Source organism: Acartia tonsa, chromosome 1 (genome assembly GCF_053477335.1).
Source record: "Acartia tonsa isolate MP-2025a chromosome 1, ASM5347733v1, whole genome shotgun sequence".
Lineage (NCBI taxonomy): Eukaryota > Metazoa > Arthropoda > Copepoda > Calanoida > Acartiidae > Acartia > Acartia tonsa.
In genome coordinates this window covers 28162504-28181645 of record NC_137260.1, presented here as the reverse complement: position 1 = coordinate 28181645, position 19142 = coordinate 28162504, and the positions used below count along the sequence as shown (strand labels likewise).

Below are 19142 nucleotides of genomic sequence, written 5' to 3'. Positions count from 1 at the left end.
CTTTCGCCCCCCCCCTTTGTATATTGTGACAATATATGACTAGAAAGTGGAATAATAATGTTCTAAATTTATTTTTGTGTAATTTTAACATAATAAAGAAAACATTAACTCAACATAAGAAAACTAGGTATTAAATATCAATATCATAGAATTTAGGGGTGTATATTCTGCACAAGATTCATTTTTCCCCTTATTCTTATTTTTTTTCCCCTCCTACTTTTTTCCAGCAAGAAAGAGGAAAAAATAGAAAAATATTTTCAGGACTCCTTATTTTATTCATATTTTCCCCCCTCCAATATTCTTTTATTTTTTTTTCACCAAGGAGGGGAGAAAAATGGAATAAAATGTTTTCAGTTCTCTTAATTTTTACACTTTTCCCCCATCCACATATTTTTTATTTCCCCCCACCCCCTTTAGCAGGTTCAAATTTGCAAAATTTTTTCACCAAGGAGGGGAGAAAAATGGAATAAAATGTTTTCAGTTCTCTTAATTTTTACACTTTTCCCCCATCCACATATTTTTTATTTCCCCCCACCCCCTTTAGCAGGTTCAAATTTGCAGAATATTCACCCCCATCATAGATATCTTCAAGGATTTAGGTATTTTTGAATTATATGACAAAAAATACGTCACCGGTAAAAACAAAATCACAGATAAAAGAACAAAGATTGTAATTTTAAATAAAAATACTCTAAATTTTTACCCTATAATTAAAATGCATAAATGTAAAACGCTTATTGTCATGATTGTAAACTTGAGTATTTAAGTATCTAGGTAAGTTTTATTACACCCAATTAAAACTTAATCTTTTTTTTTTTTAACAAATTACTTTATTCGTTTTAGTTTTTATTTAAGGAAATGATTAAATGCAAAAAAGTTTTCTTAAGGTGCAATAAAAAGACTTCAATTATGACTAGAGGATTCAATTATCTTTTTTAGCTTTTCTTCTAGCTGACGGCTGAGGTTTAGTATTTTGTTTTCCAGAATCTTTTCTCCAGATTATGCTATTCATTTTTTCACCTAAATAAAGACAAATTTTTATATTGTGGAATCATCTCTTAATAGAAAAAAAAAATTTGAGGATATAAAAAGTATCCTACAGCAGAACTGGATCTTTAAAAACTCAAGGTATTAAAACTGCTAGGTTGCATATCGCTAAAATGGTCTCTAATGCTGTATTCTTTAAAATCATTTTAATTGATAGCATAGCAACATGCTGGCAAAAAGCAAAAAAAAGAATAGTAATTATATCATCTACAGTTTAATAAGATAAAAGGTAATTGTTTATAAAACTTATATTCAAGAATTATCGGATCAGCTTAAACGTGAGCCTTAAAGACGGACGTACCCTAAACATGAAATAGCTACACTACTGAAAGTTTTCGCATACCTGCGATGTAGAAAGTAAAGCCCAGTAGACAGCAGAAAGCCATGAAAAATGGTCTAACAGTGGGTGTTAACACCCTGAAGACAGGATACACCCAGAAGCCTCCGTAGTGATAGATGACGTGTATCCAGATGAGGTAGCTCAAAGTTAGGGCAGAGTTGATTGTTCCACCAATAACACGGGAGGGATACTTGTGACTAAATATTTCATTAAAAGTAGTAGTTAGAAATTAACTTTTAAATCATACTTGTTATCAATAATTGCATAAACTTCAAAAGATTATGGATGGAATCGAATGCTCATTTTGTCCATTTATTCGTCCTTAACTTATTTTGATGAGAATACTTGATTTCTGACGGAGAATCTTAATCAGATGTCGAAGGAACGTAGCTTCTAAAATTACATTTATCTACATCTCAAGATTTGTTATATATTTTCTATTAAATTAGTCTTTGGCAAAGCTTGACATTTTCAAGAAATACAAGAAATGATTTTACCTAGAAAATGTAAGTTCGCCAAGTTGCAGAGGGAGAACAGTTGTATGCATAAGATGATTTAACCATACTGGGAAATGACCGTCTAGCCTAAGAAATATCAATCTTAAGTTAAGTTTTATCCACCTTCCTAATAAACTGTTTTTTGTCTGATATAATTAAGTTTCCCTTTATAGGAACGCTTCACATAGGCATCTGAATTATATAGGCTATATTATTTTTAGATTTGAGCCCTGGGCTTAAGACTATTTTTCTGCTCCCGTCTTACCCCTTTGAGAACAGATCCCCTAGATGCAAGATATTAGAACGTGCAAACAAAAAAAGATAAAAACTTCAAATAATGTATAATTTTTTACACAGTAGCCTGAGAAATCAGGATACCATAATATATATATTTCTTTTGGATTCTCTAGGAAACAATGAAAAACGTGCATTTTTTAGAACCAGTTTGAATGGGAGAAAAAAACGTTTCGGAATCATTAGGAAACAGAGCTAAGAATTTAATAGCATTAATTTCGCATTATGACAATTGTCTGATATAGTAGTGTTACATTTAGTACCTATAGAAAAAAACTTACTTTTTAGGAAAAATGAGCTCTCTATCAACCGACCACAATCCCCAGAAAATGACACCAACAAAAATACCGATAGGAAAGGCTGCAGAAGCGAACATGATATCTTTGGTTTTCTTGATGAATTTGCTGGAGGTTATATCATGGAGGAGACAGATGGCAAAGAACAAACATTGTAGACACATGTTCAGAAAGGTCAGGTACTTGGCCAATCCACCATAACTCTCGCTAATAAATTGCATACAAATAGTTATTAAATCTTTTAAAAGTATTCTTTTATATCTTGACGACAAAAGTCACAATATCATTAACTATAAATTACTGTGTTATTTGCGAGTTTTATAAAAGAAAAAGACTTGACAATATACATTGAGCTCTAATGTTAGACGGGTGAAATTGAATTGATAAAATGTTTTTTTTCGCGTTTATGCTTCATGCAATAAGAAACAAGTTTTTCTTAAAATTAATCTGATTAATTATCATTATTCTTTGAAAACTTTGATACTTATATTGGAAGTAGTGATGGCAATCCGTCGAATTTTTGGGCCGGATTCGGATTCTTAAAGAATCCGTCAAAAAAAGTGGCGAATTCCTTGCGGATTCCGGATTCTAGCAATATTTTAAAAGGATTTTTAATTTTTTTTTAATTAAGTGCTACATATGTCCATTGGCCAAAAATTGGGCGGATTCCGGATCCGGATTGCCAACCCTAATTGGAAGCATAATAGTTTACCTTTTAGAATGAATATGTTCCGGCAGTTCTAAAATCCAAGCATCATAATATATTGCCCATGCAAAGCTTGTAAATCCCACCAAATGTAAAGAAGCAGTTAGAAACCCCATTTTTAAAGAGTCTAGAACCTAACACCTGAAAAAAGGAGACTAAGATTAATTAACTTATCTCACTTTAACGTGTCACAATTTGAAGTAAAACAGGGTTAATACAATTGTGGCAGGTTAAAATGAATCTTTAAAACTTTTAATTTTTTTTACAACAATAGAACACGTAATGGTTAATGATATAAAATTGTGTAAAGAAAAAAGAAAGAAATGCGTCAACTGTGTTTGCATTACTATTCTAATAAGTGTGTTAAACTAAAAATAATTTAAGGGGAAAATTGTAAATGGTTAACTGTTATTTATATTTTAACATTTTATGATAAAATAACTATTAAAAGTAATAAATATAAATAGCATTATTGAAAAATCTTGTTTATAGTATTAAGAAGTAGAAATGTATTGAATGATAAAATTTTTGGACTAAGTTACTTTTAAAATAAAATGATGTAAAATAGAATATAATCAGAGTTTAACACAAAATGAAATCAAATATAATATTATATGATACTGGGATTTGGTTACGATTGTACTAATAGCACAATAAAATGTACAATAGAAGTACATAAAATAGAAAAAATGATTATGAAAATAATAAAAACTTAAAGTACTCATGTTTTTTGTTTGTTTTATTTTTATAACTAGCTAATAAAACAATAGTTTACCTTCTTAAACGTTGTTGATAAAACAGTTTGTAGGAAAATGTCAGTTTTAGTAAGTTTTGTTTAGCTGTACTTATTATCATTTGAAATATTGCAAAGCTTATCAATTAATTGAAAATACACACAACATTAAAAACAAAAGATAACAATAACATTATCTATTCTAACTTGTTAAGAAACATTAATTCTAAAACCCTACTTAAGTTACAGCATGAGTACAGTAGTGCTTATTAGACATTTTAAACATACATTTTACAGGATAAAAAGCAGCATATTTTTTATCTTAACTACTATTTTTGTTTTGTTTTATATCTAATGAGTAATTTTCGTAACTGTTAAAAGACATACTGCTTTTTATCCAATATTTATTCAAATCTAAAAACATTAATTTAGCAAGTTTAGCAATTTGATAATATTCGACATCCCAAGCCTCCAAATAATTGTGTTAATTGCAGGGACAGGAACATTTAGTTCTTACAAATAATAAAACATGAAAGAGCATATTTAAGAAAGAGAATGTTAAGTTTAGTAAGCATAAGATTATCTTAATTTTTTCTCATACTTACACCGGTTATTGTGACTTGTTTAATTTCTAAATGATTTTTTTAAATCTTTGCCTTTCATGTTATACTATTATTTAAGCTAAATTGTCCCTGTCCCTGGTGGTTTTATGTAGACTTCTCGACCATTTGCTTAGTTTAGAAGGCCATGGCGGCTTCGCTGGCGTAGTAGCGCACGTCAAAGTCCGAGTCATTGTTGAGCTTGTCTAGGCAAGGCTTGACCTGGGCCTGCTGGGCAGAGCTGGGCAACACGGCAATAATGTGCTGCAGGGTCTTTGCAACGTTGAACCTAATATGTACATCAGTATTACTTTCGAAACAATTTTTTCAGCTAACAAGGATGACAACATCCATAAAAGCGAAGCTCTGAAATGGAAGGACAAACGGACATTAAGACTTGTATAATGTCAGAACTGAATAATCAGAATGCGAATGTATAAGAATCAAAGCAAAATTGTAAGTAAATTTGTTGAAAAACTGCTTGATACAGGACAATGATTATGGACATACTTACATTTTTAGGACTTGATTATAGAGTTGCTTCGCTTTTAATATTGTACTTTGTTATCCTAGGAATCAGTATACCAAAAATCAGACCAATCAGATAATTAGGTCACATACAAATTTGTTGTTAAAAATGTAAAAAAAAATCAACATGTTTAAAATGGACGTACGGACATTCTGGTAATGATTATAGAGTTGCTACGCTTTCTAACTCGTACCTAACTATTACAGGAATCACCATGCAAAATTTGAAATCGATAGGACAATTATAACATGCCTAAATTAACGAAAAAAAGCTATTTAAAAAAGTAAAAAAATCAACATGTTTAAAATGGACGTACGGACATTTTGGTAATGATTATAGAGTTGCTACGCTTTCTAAATCGTACCTAACTATTACAGGAATCACCATGCAAAATTTTAAATCGATAGGACAATTATAACATGCCTAAATTAACGAAAAAAGCTATTTAAAAAAGTTAAAAAATCAACATGTTTAAAATGGACGTACGGACATTTTGGTAATGATTATAGAGTTGCTACGCTTTCTAAATCGTACCTAACTACTAAAGGAATCACCATGCAAAATTTGAAATCGATAGGACAATTCTAACATGTCTAAATTAACGAAAAAAGCTATCCGTTACGGACGTACGGACGGACGGACGTACGGACGGACGGACCGACCCTAATTATAGAAAAGCTTCGCTTTTAAAAATTATATCCGGGGGATCCCTACGAAGCATCTAGCATAGTTTAAGTCAGTTTTCTATGAATATAAAATCTGGTTTTAATCTTATCATTGTACATTTTATATCCGCGGAAAGCTGTTTATAATACGATGCGAGAAATAACTATAATATTATTTTAACAATTTTAGTTGTGCTGTTACAAATCTTAAGGTTTATCCGTTATCCATCAAATATGCATACAGTAATGTAGAAGAATCTACTGATATTTTTATTTTTATTTTGTTGGTTTTGTTTAACAAAGATCCTAGCGAAAATCCTCATCCTCGTTTATTTCAAGATTAGGACCAAAACATAAATAAAATTGTAAACAAACAGTAGAATAAGACAATCTGAATAAAGTCAGGTATCATAAACAAAATTATACCTGACGTTAGCAACACTGTCAGTAGCCATTCCCAAGACTGTAGGCAACAAGAGTCTCTCTGTAATGTCAGCGCCACAAGCTTCACCAAGAACATCTAGAAAGATTTACTCTCAAATGACAATTGTAAAATCAACGTTAAACAAGTCTACTTTTATGTTAACATGATTTCATTGTAATGTCTGAGTATATGTGTACATAACATTAACAAGAATAAAGAACGTTCAATATGTTTGAAGTCGGTTAGCGCAATTTAATCTTTTGTATTTTTATTTATTGCACAACTAATAAATTATCAATCATATTGCTCAAAGTAGTAAAAATAAATCAAGAATGACAACATCCATTAAAGCAAAGCTCAACAAATCAGACAAACGACATTTGACAACCATAGCGTGAAAGCGCTTTTTAAATTCAATATCAAGTAGAATAATAGATATCTGTAAAAACATACTCTTATAATCTGTGAAAAAATTACTGTAATACAGGATGCTTGTTTAATATGAACATAATTTCTTCAAAAGACTTATATAAATATATCTATGTGATTTGATTATTAAACCAAATCAGAATAGTCTAGAGGAACGCGTGTTGACAAAATAATGTTAGTAATTTCTAAACTTCAACAAAATCACATAAATCAGCAAACAATAGAAAGGACGATTCTAAAATTCCTAAGTTAAAGTTCACAGCAAAATAATGCAGTGCACATAGGGGCAACAAGGGGCAACAATTCACCACCCCCAAATCAAGTTTTAAACATTCTATGAGTATTATAATACCCAATGTACATCAGATTTCAAAGGAATCGTAAAAATACGCTTTTTAAGTAAGCATTCTAATGCATGGAAGTCAAGAAATGCAAAAAATTTCTTACAGAAAAAGGCATACTTTTTGTGTTTCACCAACAATTTTAAAAGTATTATAAAATCCCTTAGAATTAACGTAATTAGACAAAATAACTTCTGATGAGTCATGCATTACATATATTTTGACAGTATAAAAGAAAAAAACACAAATTGAAGAAATTAGTCCTAAATAATTATAGTTGAAGTCAAGATTTTAGTTTTTTTTGTTTGTTTTTTAATCAACATTTAAGTAGACAGTAAGAGAAAACATGTTTTCGCCGGGTGTCGCCGGCTAAAAAAACGATATTTGATTACCCAAAGACATATTTTAATCGCCAGTACTGGTTTCATTTACCCCCCCGCGCCCCCGTAGGGGTTTTTAGCGCGTTTTCTGAGGCTGGGTGCACGAAAACTTTGTTAGGAAAATCTTTTAAATGCGCTTTTAAAGTCAAAATGAAAGATGTAATACATATAGATAAAAGACGCAAAAACATAGTTATAAGAAATATTTATTTGATTAGACTTTGAATTAAAGTTGATAATGAATATTTTCAAGTTCTATTGCACTAAATGATGGAGACGGGAGGAAGGGGGGGGGGGGGCTAAACCTAAATCTAAACCTTTTTATGTTTGATGTTTTAATGTAACTGAATAATCGTTTCTATAGATTATTACAAATATCAGGGATCTAAAGGGATAAGACAAAGCTCAATAAATTGTTGTACATCCCCAATGATAATACACAAAATTACCCCTTGTGTAGATTAAAGTTAGTAGCTAAAACGTTTGAACACACAACTGTAAAACTTTGGGGACTAGTGTTATAAACAGCCCAATGTCCGGGCTACCTCACTGCGGAAAGGTAAAGTTAATATGCAAATAACGTGAGGTTCTTATAATCATTCTAAATTGGAATTAGCAAGTAGTCTATCTGTCTGTCTATTGGTAATGCTTTGATTTTAAATTATGTAGTTACATGGTATTCATGTTTAACGTTATCAGTTTTATTTAGAAAGGGAGGGGACTGTTAATTACACTAGTCCCCAAACTTCAAAGTTTTATAATAACGTTTTTATATTCGTTAGCATAAGAACTTCAGGAAATTTAATTGATTTTTTATTGGTTGGTTCATTAAGATGAGTGTCAAAATTTTTCAACCACTAATTGTCATCTACAGACAAATAATTTTGTAATATAATTAATTGAATATGTACATTTATTAAATATGTATCAATATTGGGGATGTACATATTAATCGGTTATTGTTTTGTTCCTTAGATCCCTAGGTGTTAATATATAATACAAAGTAGCTTGATGTCTGTTTGTCTGTCCGCCCATCCCTTAAGATCTCGCTAACCACTAAATTGATTGAATTCTACTCTTCAGGAAATATATTTACTGGTCCTGTGGTTGTTTAAAGCTCTTTTTCAAAAATAAAAATCCCCCTAAATTTTTTTCATATTTCTATAATTAGGGTCGGTCCGTCCTTACGTCTGGTACAGTTAGCTCTTTTACTTAACTTAAACAGGCTAGAATTGTCCTATCGATCTCAAACTTTTCATGCTGATTTCTACAACAGTTAGGTACGACTTAGAAAGCACAGCAACTCTATAATCGTTACCAGAAAGTCCGTACATCCATTTATAACAAGCTGATTTTTACTTTTTTGACAACAAATAATGGTTTTGAATGTTAAAAATATCCTATTCATCTGATTTTTTTAATACTGATTCCTATTTCAATAATCTGTAATGTTATAAGCGAAGCATCTCTATAATCAAGTCCTAAAAACGTCAGTATGTCCTCAAACAGTATCATGTATTTAATCAGTTTTAAATACAATTTTGTATAGACAGTTCTGACACTTCACAAGTGTTAATGTTCGTTTGTCCTTCCATTTCAGAGCTTCGCTTCTTTCATGGATGTTGTCATCCTTGTTTAATTACCTCTTGGGGCAAATTAAACATATACATATATACATATAAACAGTAAACAAGAATCATAATATCATTATAAATATAGATATTAGTTAATAAAAATTTATGTTAATCATGCCCACATTTATAATGGATTTATTAAACATAAAAATAAAGTGAAACTTGTAGCTTGCTAAAATAAGGATCCCCATCCACCCCCATTTACACCATCCCCTCCCCTCCTACTGAAATGAATTCCATGACCCCAAATTTGACACTTTGAACACTAAAATCGGACTAAATTGACATAGTTACGCTTTAAAGGGCCCAAAAAGCTAGTGATAGGGTAGCTGCGCTACTAAAAAATTCTCATATTGCTCTGATAACCAAAACCTCTAATTAGACATTTTAAACACGAAATTCAAGATAGTTGATGGATGGATAAATGGATAGATAGATGAATAGATAGATGAATAGATATATGGATAGATAGATGGATAAGTAAATGGATAATCAGATGGATAGATGGATGGATAGATGGATGGATAGATAGAGGGATAGATTGATGGATAGATTGATGGATGGATAAATTTATAGTTAATGGATAAAGAGATGAATAGTTGATGGATAGATAGATGGATCGATATATAGATGGATAGACAGATGGATAGATAGATGGATAGATAGATGGATAGATAGATGGATAGATAGATGGATAGATAGATGGATAGATAGATGGATAGATAGACGGATAGATAGATGGATAGATAGATGGATAGATAGATGGATAGATAGATGGATAGATAGATGGATAGATAGATGGATAGATAGATGGATAGATAGATGGATAGATAGATGGATAGATAGATGGATAGATAGATGGATAGATAGATGGATAGATAGATGGATAGATAGATGGATAGATAGATGGATAGATAGATGGATAGATAGATGGATAGATAGATGGATAGATAGATGTATAGATTGATGGATAGATAGATAGGGTAAGGGGGGGCTATTTTCGGGAGGGGTTAATCTGGTAATCTACCTTCATAAAATGACCTTTATCTCCATGTTCCTTTCAAATGACAGAAAAAAACATAAAAGCAAATTTATTTGTTGTTAAATTACCTACAAAAAAAATTTTGTGAGATGAATTTTAAGGGTACTAAATAATTAAATCCCCTTTTTGGTTGATTTGCCCCAATGTGCAGTGGGACGAAAGAAAATCTAAATGATGTAAAATTCACTTTTTAATAAAAATAAATAATTTGTACTTACCAATGCAGAAAAGACAAGTCATTCTGTGCAGATAATTCTGATCCTTAGACATTGCAATAACCTAAACAAATTATTAAATTAAAACAGATAATTCATTAACGAGCTTTAAAGATATACATATATAGAATGACAAGACTAGACTATCTCATTTAGCAGTCGCATAAATTCTTTGTGATTTTTCTCTTATTGTTACGAAAAGAAAGGTGTTATGAAAAAAAAAATTGCTTGAAAACTACTTAATTAAATTCCTTATCAACACAACACAATACATAATAAAAAGTTGCATCACCTTGGGGATAACAGTTTGTTGTGCCCATTCTGTGCCAAATTTTTCAACTAGCTTCTTTAGATTGTTGGCTGCCGCCTCACGGATTGCGTAAACCTAGAATAAAAGAAGTTGGTCAATTAACAAGTTTAAATGTTTATAACAACGTTTTATCTTGTGGTTTCTTTATTTTAATAGTATTCCATTTTGAGACTATTTCTAACTTTTATCAGCCCATTTTTTAAACTCCTTTCAAAAAAATACTATTTACCCGCCACTAATTTCCTATACTTGAATTGGTATGTTTTTACTCTAAAGTTATTTTTTTCGTGAACATCTTAAGGACTAAATTATTCTTGATTCTTTATAATTCACTTAATTCCATAGACTATGTTCCATTATGAATACAATACCTGATCAATAAGCCAAGACATGCAGAGGCTGTTGAGCTTCTCATTGAAGAACTCTACTCCTAGTTGTCCAGCAAGCAGAGGCATGTACTCAATGATAGCCAACCTAACTCTCCACTTAGAATCTTCGGCCAACTCAACAATAGCTGGCAGTAGGGACTGGGACAATTGCTGAATACCGATAACCTGAAGGAAGTTTTATTAGAAACTAGAAATTTTATATGTGTGAAACAAGGGGGGGGGAAGTTTTGACACATTTGCGTAAACCTGGCACCCTGGCTTTATCTTTGGACTGAGAGGGTAGGTTATTAGGGATAAAATCATTCTTATATGATGAATTTCACGAAGTTTTAAGATTTTTTGGATAGGCCTCCAGGTTCCGGAGCTCCAGGCCTCCAGGTGGTCTCTGGACAGGTAAAAAAATAAAAAAATTCTTATTTAGACAGTTAGAGGTAAGTTTATAAAACAACATAACCTTCTTTTAATATATTATTTACATATTTGAAGAAAAAATTACAATCGGCCTCCAAGTTCAGGTGCTGGAGGCCTCCAGGTGGCCTCTGGACAGGTAAAAAATCAAAATTTCTTATTAGGACAGCTAGAGGTAAGTTTATAAAACAACATAACCTTTTTTTAATATATTATTTACATATTTGAAGAAAAAATTACAATCGGCCTCCAGGTTCAGGTGCTGGAGGCCTCCAGGTGGCCTCTGGACAGGTAAAAAATCAAAATTTCTTATTTGGACAGTTAGAGGTAAACTTATAAAACAACATTACCTTCTTTTATTATATTATTTACATATTTGAAGAAAAAATTAGGATCGGCCTCCAGGTTCAGGTGCTGGAGGCCTCCAGGTGGCCTCTGGACAGGTAAAAAATCAAAATTTCTTATTTGGACAGTTAGAGGTAAGTTTATAAAACAACATAACCTTCTTTTAATATATTATTTACATATTTGAAGAAAAAATTACAATCGGCCTCCAGGTTCAGGTGCTAGAGGCCTCCAGGTGGCCTCTGGACAGGTAAAATATCAAAATTTCTTATTAGGACAGCTAGAGGTAAGTTTATAAAACAACATAACCTTCTTTTAATATATTATTTACATATTTGAAGAAAAAATTGAAATCGGCCTCCAGGTTCAGGTGCTGGAGGCCTCCAGGTGGCCTCTGGACAGGTAAAAAATCAAAATTTCTTATTTGGACAGTTAGAGGTAAACTTATAAAACAACATTACCTTCTTTTAATATATTATTTACATATTTGAAGAAAAAATTAGGATCACCCTCCAGGTTCAGGTGCTGGAGGCCTCCAGGTGGCCTCTGGACAGGTAAAAAATCAAAATTTCTTATTTGGACAGTTAGAGGTAAGTTTATAAAACAACATAACCTTCTTTTAATATATTATTTACATATTTGAAGAAAAAATTACAATCGGCCTCCAGGTTCAGGTGCTGCAGGCCTCCAGGTGGCCTCTGGACAGGTAAAAAATCAAAATTTCTTATTTATACAGTTAGAGGTAAGTTTATAAAACAACATAACCTTCTTTTAATATATCATTTAAATATTTGAAGAAAAAATTACGATTGGCCTCCAGGTTCAAATGCTGGAGGCCTCCAGGTGGCCTCTGGACAGGTAAAAAATCTAAATTTACTTATTTGAACAGTTAGAGGTAAGTTTATAAAACAACATAACCTTCTTTTAATATATTATTTAAATATTTCAAGAAAAATTACAATTTGCCTCCAGGTTCAGGTGCTGGAGGCCTCCAGGTGGCCTCTGGACAGGTAAAAAATCAAAATTTCTTATTTGAACAGTTAGAGGTAAGTTTATAAAAAAACAACATAACCTTCTTTTAATATATTATTTAAATATTTCAAGAAAAATTACAATTGGCCTCCAGGTTCAGGTGCTGAAGGCCTCCAGGTGGCCTCTGGACAGGTAAAAAATCAAAATTTCTTATTTGAACAGTTAGAGGTAAGTTTATAAAACAACATAACCTTCTTTTAATATATTATTTAAATATTTGAAGAAAAAATTACAATTGGCCTCCAGGTTCAGGTGCTGGAGGCCTCCAGGTGGCATCTGGACAGGTAAAAAATCAAAATTTCTTATTTGAACAGTTAGAGGTAAGTTTATAAAACAACATAACCTTCTTTAAATATATTATTTAAATATTTCAAGAAAAAATTACAAGGGGGGGGGAAGTTTTGACACATTTGCGTAAACAGGGAGCATAGGCTTTATCTTTGGACTGAGAGGATAGGTTATTAGGGATTAAATCATTCTTATATGATGAATTTTCCCAAGTTTTAAGATTTTTTGGATAGGCCTCCAGGTTCCGGAGCTCCAGGCCTCCAGGTCCTCTCTGTACAGGTAAAAATTAAAAAAAAATTTTTTTTTGAAGAGTTAGAAGTCAACTTATGAAACAAAATTTGCATTTTTTTCTTTAAATATGTGAATAACATTCAAAAATATGCATATTTTGTTTCATAGGTTGACTTCTAACTCTTAAAAAAAAAATTTTTTTTTTAATTTTTACCTGTACAGAGAGGACCTGGAGGCCTGGAGCTCCGGAACCTGGAGGCCTATCAAAAAAATCTTAAAACTTGGGAAAATTCATCATATAAGAATGATTTATCCCTAATAACCTATCCTCTCAGTCCAAAGATAAAGCCTATGCTCCCTGTTTACGCAAATGTGTCAAAACTTCCCCCCCCCCTTGGCCTCCAGGTTCAGGTGCTGCAGGCCTCCAGGTGGCCTCTGGACAGGTAAAAAATCAAAATTTAAGGTCAACTTATAAAACAACATAACCTTCTTTTAATATATTATTTATTATATTATTATTGATTCCCAACGGTCCCTAGTATAAAATATGGAAGGTAATTTGAATTTTTGATATCAATGAGGTAGGTAAGTAATATAATAAAAAAATATGTTTATTTTCAATTATTGAGGTAAATATTTTTAAGGTTATACCTGAAATACATAAATAACATTTGAAAATATGCTTACTTTGTTTTACAAGTTTACCTCTAACTGTTCAAACAAGAAATTTTGATTTTTTTACCTGTCCAGAGGCCACCTGGAGGCCTGCAGCACCTGAACCTGGAGGCCGATCCTAATTTTTTCTTCAAATATGTAAGTAATATATTAAAAGAAGGTTATGTTGTTTTATGAACTTACCTCTAACTGTTTTAATAAGAAATTTAGATTTTTTACCTGTCCAGAGGCCATCTGGAGGCCTGCAGCACCTGAACCTGGAAGCCGATTGTAATTTTTTCTTCAAATATCTAAATAATATATTAAAAGAAGCTTATGTTGTTTAATAAACTTACCTCTAACTGTTCAAATTAGAAATTTTGATTTTTTACCTGTCGTGTCCAGAGGCCACCTGGAGGCCTGCAGCACCTGAACCTGAAGGCTGATCCTAATTTTTTCTTCAAATATGTAAATAATATATTAAAAGAAGGTTATGTTGTTTTGTAAACTTACCTCTAACTGTTTTAATAAGAAATTTAGATTTTTTACCTGTCCAGAGGCCATCTGGAGGCCTGCAGCACCTGAACCTGGAAGCCGATTGTAATTTTTTCTCCAAATATGTAAGTAATATATTAAAAAAAGGTTATTTTGTTTTATAAACTTACCTCTAACTGTTCAAATAAGAAATTTTGATTTTTTACCTTTCCAGAGGCCACCTGGAGGCCTGCACCACCTGAACCTGGAGGCTGGTCTTAATTTTTTCTTCAAATATGTAAGTAATATATTAAAAGAAGGTTATGTTGTTTTATAAACTTACCTCTAACTGTTTTAATAAGAAATTTAGATTTTTTACCTGTCCAGAGGCCATCTGGAGGCCTGCAGCACCAGAACCTGGAAGCCGATTGTAATTTTTTCTTCAAATATATAAATAATATATTAAAAGAAGCTTATGTTGTTTAATAAACTTACCTCTAACTGTTCAAATTAGAAATTTTTATTTTTTACCTGTCCAGAGGCCACCTGGAGGCCTGCAGCACCTGAACCTGGAGGCCGATCCTAATTTTTTCTTCAAATATGTAAGTAATATATTAAAAGAAGGTTATGTTGTTTTATAAACTTACCTCTAACTGTTTTAATAAGAAATTTAGATTTTTTACCTGTCCAGAGGCCATCTGGAGGCCTGCAGCACCTGAACCTGGAAGCCGATTGTAATTTTTTCTTCAAATATTTAAATAATATATTAAAAGAAGCTTATGTTGTTTAATAAACTTACCTCTAACTGTTCAAATTAGAAATTTTGATTTTTTACCTGTCCAGAGGCCACCTGGAGGCCTGCAGCACCTGAACCTGAAGGCTGTTCCTAATTTTTTCTTCAAATATGTAAATAATATATTAAAAGAAGGTTATGTTGTTTTGTAAACTTACCTCTAACTGTTTTAATAAGAAATTTAGATTTTTTACCTGTCCAGAGGCCATCTGGAGGCCTGCAGCACCTGAACCTGGAGGCCGATTGTAATTTTTTTCTTCAAATATGTAAATAATATATTAGAAGAAGGTTATGTTGTTTTATAAACTTACCTCTAACTGTCCAAATAAGAAATTTTGATTTTTTACCTGTCCAGAGGCCACCTGGAGGCCTCCAGCACCTGAACCTGGAGGCCGATTGTAATTTTTTTCTTCAAATATGTAAATAATATATTAAAAGAAGGTTATGTTATTTTATAAACTTACCTCTAACTGTCCAAATAAGAAATTTTTTATTTTTTTACCTGTCCAGAGACCACCTGGAGGCCTGGAGCTCCGGAACCTGGAGGCCTATCCAAAAAATCTTAAAACTTCGTGAAATTCATCATATAAGAATGATTTTATCCCTAATAACCTACCCTCTTAGTCCAAAGATAAAGCCAGGGTGCCAGGTTTACGCAAATGTGTCAAAACTTCCCCCCCCCCTTATTTAGATGAACTTGTGTGTGAAAGGAAGTTACTTTGAATACGAAAGAAAAGGAAAAAATGGACGTAAGCAGTATTTTTACAACTATAAGTAACGTACGAACAGGCGCAACTAAAAATAATAGAACGTACCTCATTGACACAGTCTAGGTTTGAGATGATATTGAGCCTGACCTCGGGGCACTCGTCCTTCAACTGGGACAAAAACAAGGGCAACAGGTGCTCAATAGTATTGTTCTTTCCAAGGATGGGTGACAGGCCCATGATGACAGAAGCCATGGCAGACTTTACGTGTTGGTTGGCGTCTGTGACCAGCTCCTTAACGCAGGGCAACAAGTGGGTCATGATGACCTCCTCCTGAATGGATTTGTCCAGGGCCAAGCAGAAGTCTTTCATCTTGTGGGCGGCAGCAGCTCTAACCTCAGCCTCACAGTCCTAAACACAAGTAATTATTTTATAATCTAGAAGCGGGGTCGCCCCTAGCATATATGGACTCGTATTCAAAAGGACAATAAGGGGCTAGAAAATAGCTTAAAACAGTACCAAGGCTGATTCTGAAAATTACACATATGGCCTAAAACCATACCGGGACGTATGTGAAGCTTACTCAAAATAGATAATTTAGTTCAGGCAAAAAAACTTTACTACTTTATATAATAGGTTACTTCTTATATTTTGTGTTAAAGGCAATATATTTAAGGTATGATCAAAAAGATTAATAAAAGATTTTAATGGGAATAAATAGGAATTATATAAGTTGTATTAAAGTAAACAAAACCGTTTTGTTAATGTTGAATTTTGCTATAACAACTAATTGAATAGTTACCTTGAGAAGATTTTGGAAGGATGGAACTAAGTCAGTTTTTGTTATTTCCTTTCCTACAGCGGTCTGAAGGTCAGTAAACCTGTCCGCTACCATAAACCTGGAAGTTTGTAAAATTAAAATGTACAGGTATAGCAATAATTTTTTTTCTCATGTCAGCCTTGTACCTTATAAATTTTTTTATCAATAACTTAAAATTATTCTGGTTACCTGACTCTCCATGATTTATCCTCGACACACTGTCTGAGAGTTGGCATAACCAGCTGTTCTTTATCCTCGTGTTGCAGGATACCAGCAATGCTGATGCAAGCCTCGACAGCCAGAAGTCTCACAGAGTCCTGCTCATCCTGGGCAAGGTTAACAAACAGCGGCACCAGGTCGGTCTTGAGGTTGTCAACCTCCACAACTTTAGCGAACTCGCCAAGTTTACTGCTGGCGGCACGACGAACCATTGGAGTATCATCCTTAAATTTAAATTGTGTACATTATTTAAAATTTAAATAATTTCTAGAGTCTTCAAACTAATTTATGCCTAATACCTAATTACTTATGCCTTATATTCGTATTTTAAAAAGCTTTTTAAAATAAATTTTAGTTATTCTATAATTTCGATTAAACTAGCTATTTTCAATTCATACGATCTTGAGAGTATTTCTTTGTCATTTATATAATATCTATCGAAAGTAATTTTGTGTAATAAAGAACAACTCTTCTTTCTATCCTATACATATATATTTGGTATAATCTTTATCAATAACATTTCAAAGTTTATTAAAATAGATAGTTCTAGACTTGACATTTTTTATGATTTTTTTATGTTTTGTTCTAACTGTCCTTGTTAGCAATCTTAAAATTCTTTAAAATTTACCTGGCAAAGGTTTCTGAAAAGGGCTCTTAGCTCTGCCTTTACTGGGGCGGAAACTCTAAAAGATATATCAAATTTAACTTAGAGATCAACTTCAATTGTTAGGTAGTTAAACTTAAGATTTTCTTTTAAAAAATAATACAATAAACGCTGTTAGATCCTGTTTATTTTAAATAAAATTTAATTAAGAAGGAAGCTAATTAAATTTAATCAAATTTACAAAAACTTTATTACTGACCTTGCATAGCAACAAGCGTAAAGACCGCAAGCTGAAGTTCTGCTCGTAAACCAATCTCCACCACTAAAAAAATATAAAAATTGATTAAATACGACCTTAACACAATTATCCTCCTATCTTTGTTCTTTAATAAAATTATAAACGTAATAACTAAGGATTATTTTACGATGACAAAATGTTGAAGTATGTTAGGCTTAATGAATATATTACAAATATTATGCAATCTTTTAAAAAGTAATGCTTACGTCAGGCGTTTGACCATGGGAACAAAGTGATCCTCTAGATCCTGTGGAGAATGTTCCTCTGCAATAGTTCTCAGGGACTCGACAGCCTTGTCTCTCACAATTGTTTCTTCGACAGTGGCCAGAGATTCAAGAGGGGGCAGGAGACAATGAACATGTTCCTTTCCTCCGACAAGAGGGGTGAAGTTACCAAGCTGCTCCGCAAGAGCAAGAAGAACTTCATCCTAAAATTACAAATGAAAGCTATAATTAATCTGAAATGTTAAAAAGTAATATTCTTTTTATTATAAAAACTAATATAAACTAAACATGCCAAGGTATTTAATTTCTTTATAAAACGTTTCCTAACAATCACCTCATCATAGATAGTGTCAGTCAAGAAAGGAATGAGCTCCGACTTAGTTCTTTCAACACCAAGAGCCAGAGCGATGGTGGAGAGCTTCTTGATGGAGTTCAACCTCAGCTGAACATCCTCATTTCTTAATTCGTCGATAAGAACGGCGATTGGGTATAATGAATCATCTGCGGAATCTCTGGCCATTTTGGATGGTATTATATGTTCTTAAAAGTGAAATTAAAATAAAAATATATTTAGAATTCAACGATAAAAAATCAACGACTAGGTACATATATACGTTAGAAAATAAATGTGTGTTATTTATTGCTTAAATGAAATAATTATGTTATATATATGGCATTCATTAAACTTATGCTAACAATAATTTTTCTTTTAATATTACGTACCTATATGATAACAAATTAGACGTTTTAAGGTGTATCTTTCAAAACAGATGTGGAAGAGATAATTATTAATAACATATATATCATAACTTACTACCAAAACATTTGAATGAATCCCTACTTCAAGAATCTGAACTCTATAAATGGACTTTGTTGAACTACCACTTTCAAAACATTAAGATAACATAACTTTATGCGGTATGTATGACCTCATCTTGTTTTTATTTTTACGTTATACTTTAACATTTAAACTAAAATTGCAGATCAACACTTTCATCAAAATTATTCACTAAACATTTAAATTATGTATTTTAATATATTAACCACACAAAAGAAGAATAAATTAACTTAAAATTATATGTTTAATGAAATAAGTTATGTGCTAAATTTTGCTGCAGCCCTCCCTTACAACTTTTGGCTCACTCTAAGGGTAACCAAGTCGATAGTAATTTTTT

The 19142-nt window shown here is 32.1% G+C and overlaps 2 protein-coding genes across 19 annotated transcripts; both read right to left on the bottom strand.

The window, feature by feature from the left end:
- Window positions 1–52: 52 nt before the first annotated feature.
- On the bottom strand, window positions 53–4048 carry LOC145316940 (androgen-induced gene 1 protein-like). Of its 4 annotated transcripts, none has more exons than XR_013878776.1 (8): window positions 3956–4034; window positions 3187–3321; window positions 2460–2681; window positions 1885–1971; window positions 1391–1584; window positions 903–1020; window positions 571–770; window positions 53–167 (listed from the first exon to the last, which is right to left on the bottom strand). XR_013878776.1 is itself a non-coding variant. In XM_080157803.1 (7 exons), exons 2-6 carry the CDS (start codon window positions 3294–3296, stop codon window positions 923–925), a joined length of 711 nt encoding a protein of 236 aa, XP_080013929.1. In that variant the 5' UTR covers window positions 3297–3321; window positions 3956–4034; the 3' UTR covers window positions 500–770; window positions 903–922. The 4 variants fall into 4 exon arrangements, 2 of the variants coding, with proteins under 2 accessions (XP_080013929.1, XP_080013916.1); XR_013878772.1 differs by having other exon boundaries at window positions 53–123; XM_080157803.1 differs by lacking the exon at window positions 53–167 and having other exon boundaries at window positions 500–770.
- Pp2A-29B (Protein phosphatase PP2A regulatory subunit A) lies at window positions 3322–19058 on the bottom strand. Of its 15 annotated transcripts, none has more exons than XM_080157636.1 (14): window positions 18302–19058; window positions 17950–18170; window positions 17705–17767; window positions 17470–17524; window positions 16812–17065; window positions 16605–16701; window positions 15911–16213; window positions 10853–11035; window positions 10464–10556; window positions 10175–10235; window positions 6133–6226; window positions 4152–4801; window positions 3723–3900; window positions 3322–3585 (listed from the first exon to the last, which is right to left on the bottom strand). In XM_080157636.1, the coding sequence occupies exons 1-12, from the start codon at window positions 18485–18487 to the stop codon at window positions 4651–4653; spliced, it is 1761 nt and encodes a 586-aa protein (XP_080013762.1). In that variant the 5' UTR covers window positions 18488–19058; the 3' UTR covers window positions 3322–3585; window positions 3723–3900; window positions 4152–4650. The 15 variants fall into 15 exon arrangements, with proteins under 15 accessions (XP_080013762.1, XP_080013749.1, XP_080013792.1 ...); XM_080157623.1 differs by having other exon boundaries at window positions 3723–3891; XM_080157666.1 differs by having other exon boundaries at window positions 3322–3531; window positions 3723–3891; window positions 4161–4801.
- Window positions 19059–19142: the final 84 nt, after the last annotated feature.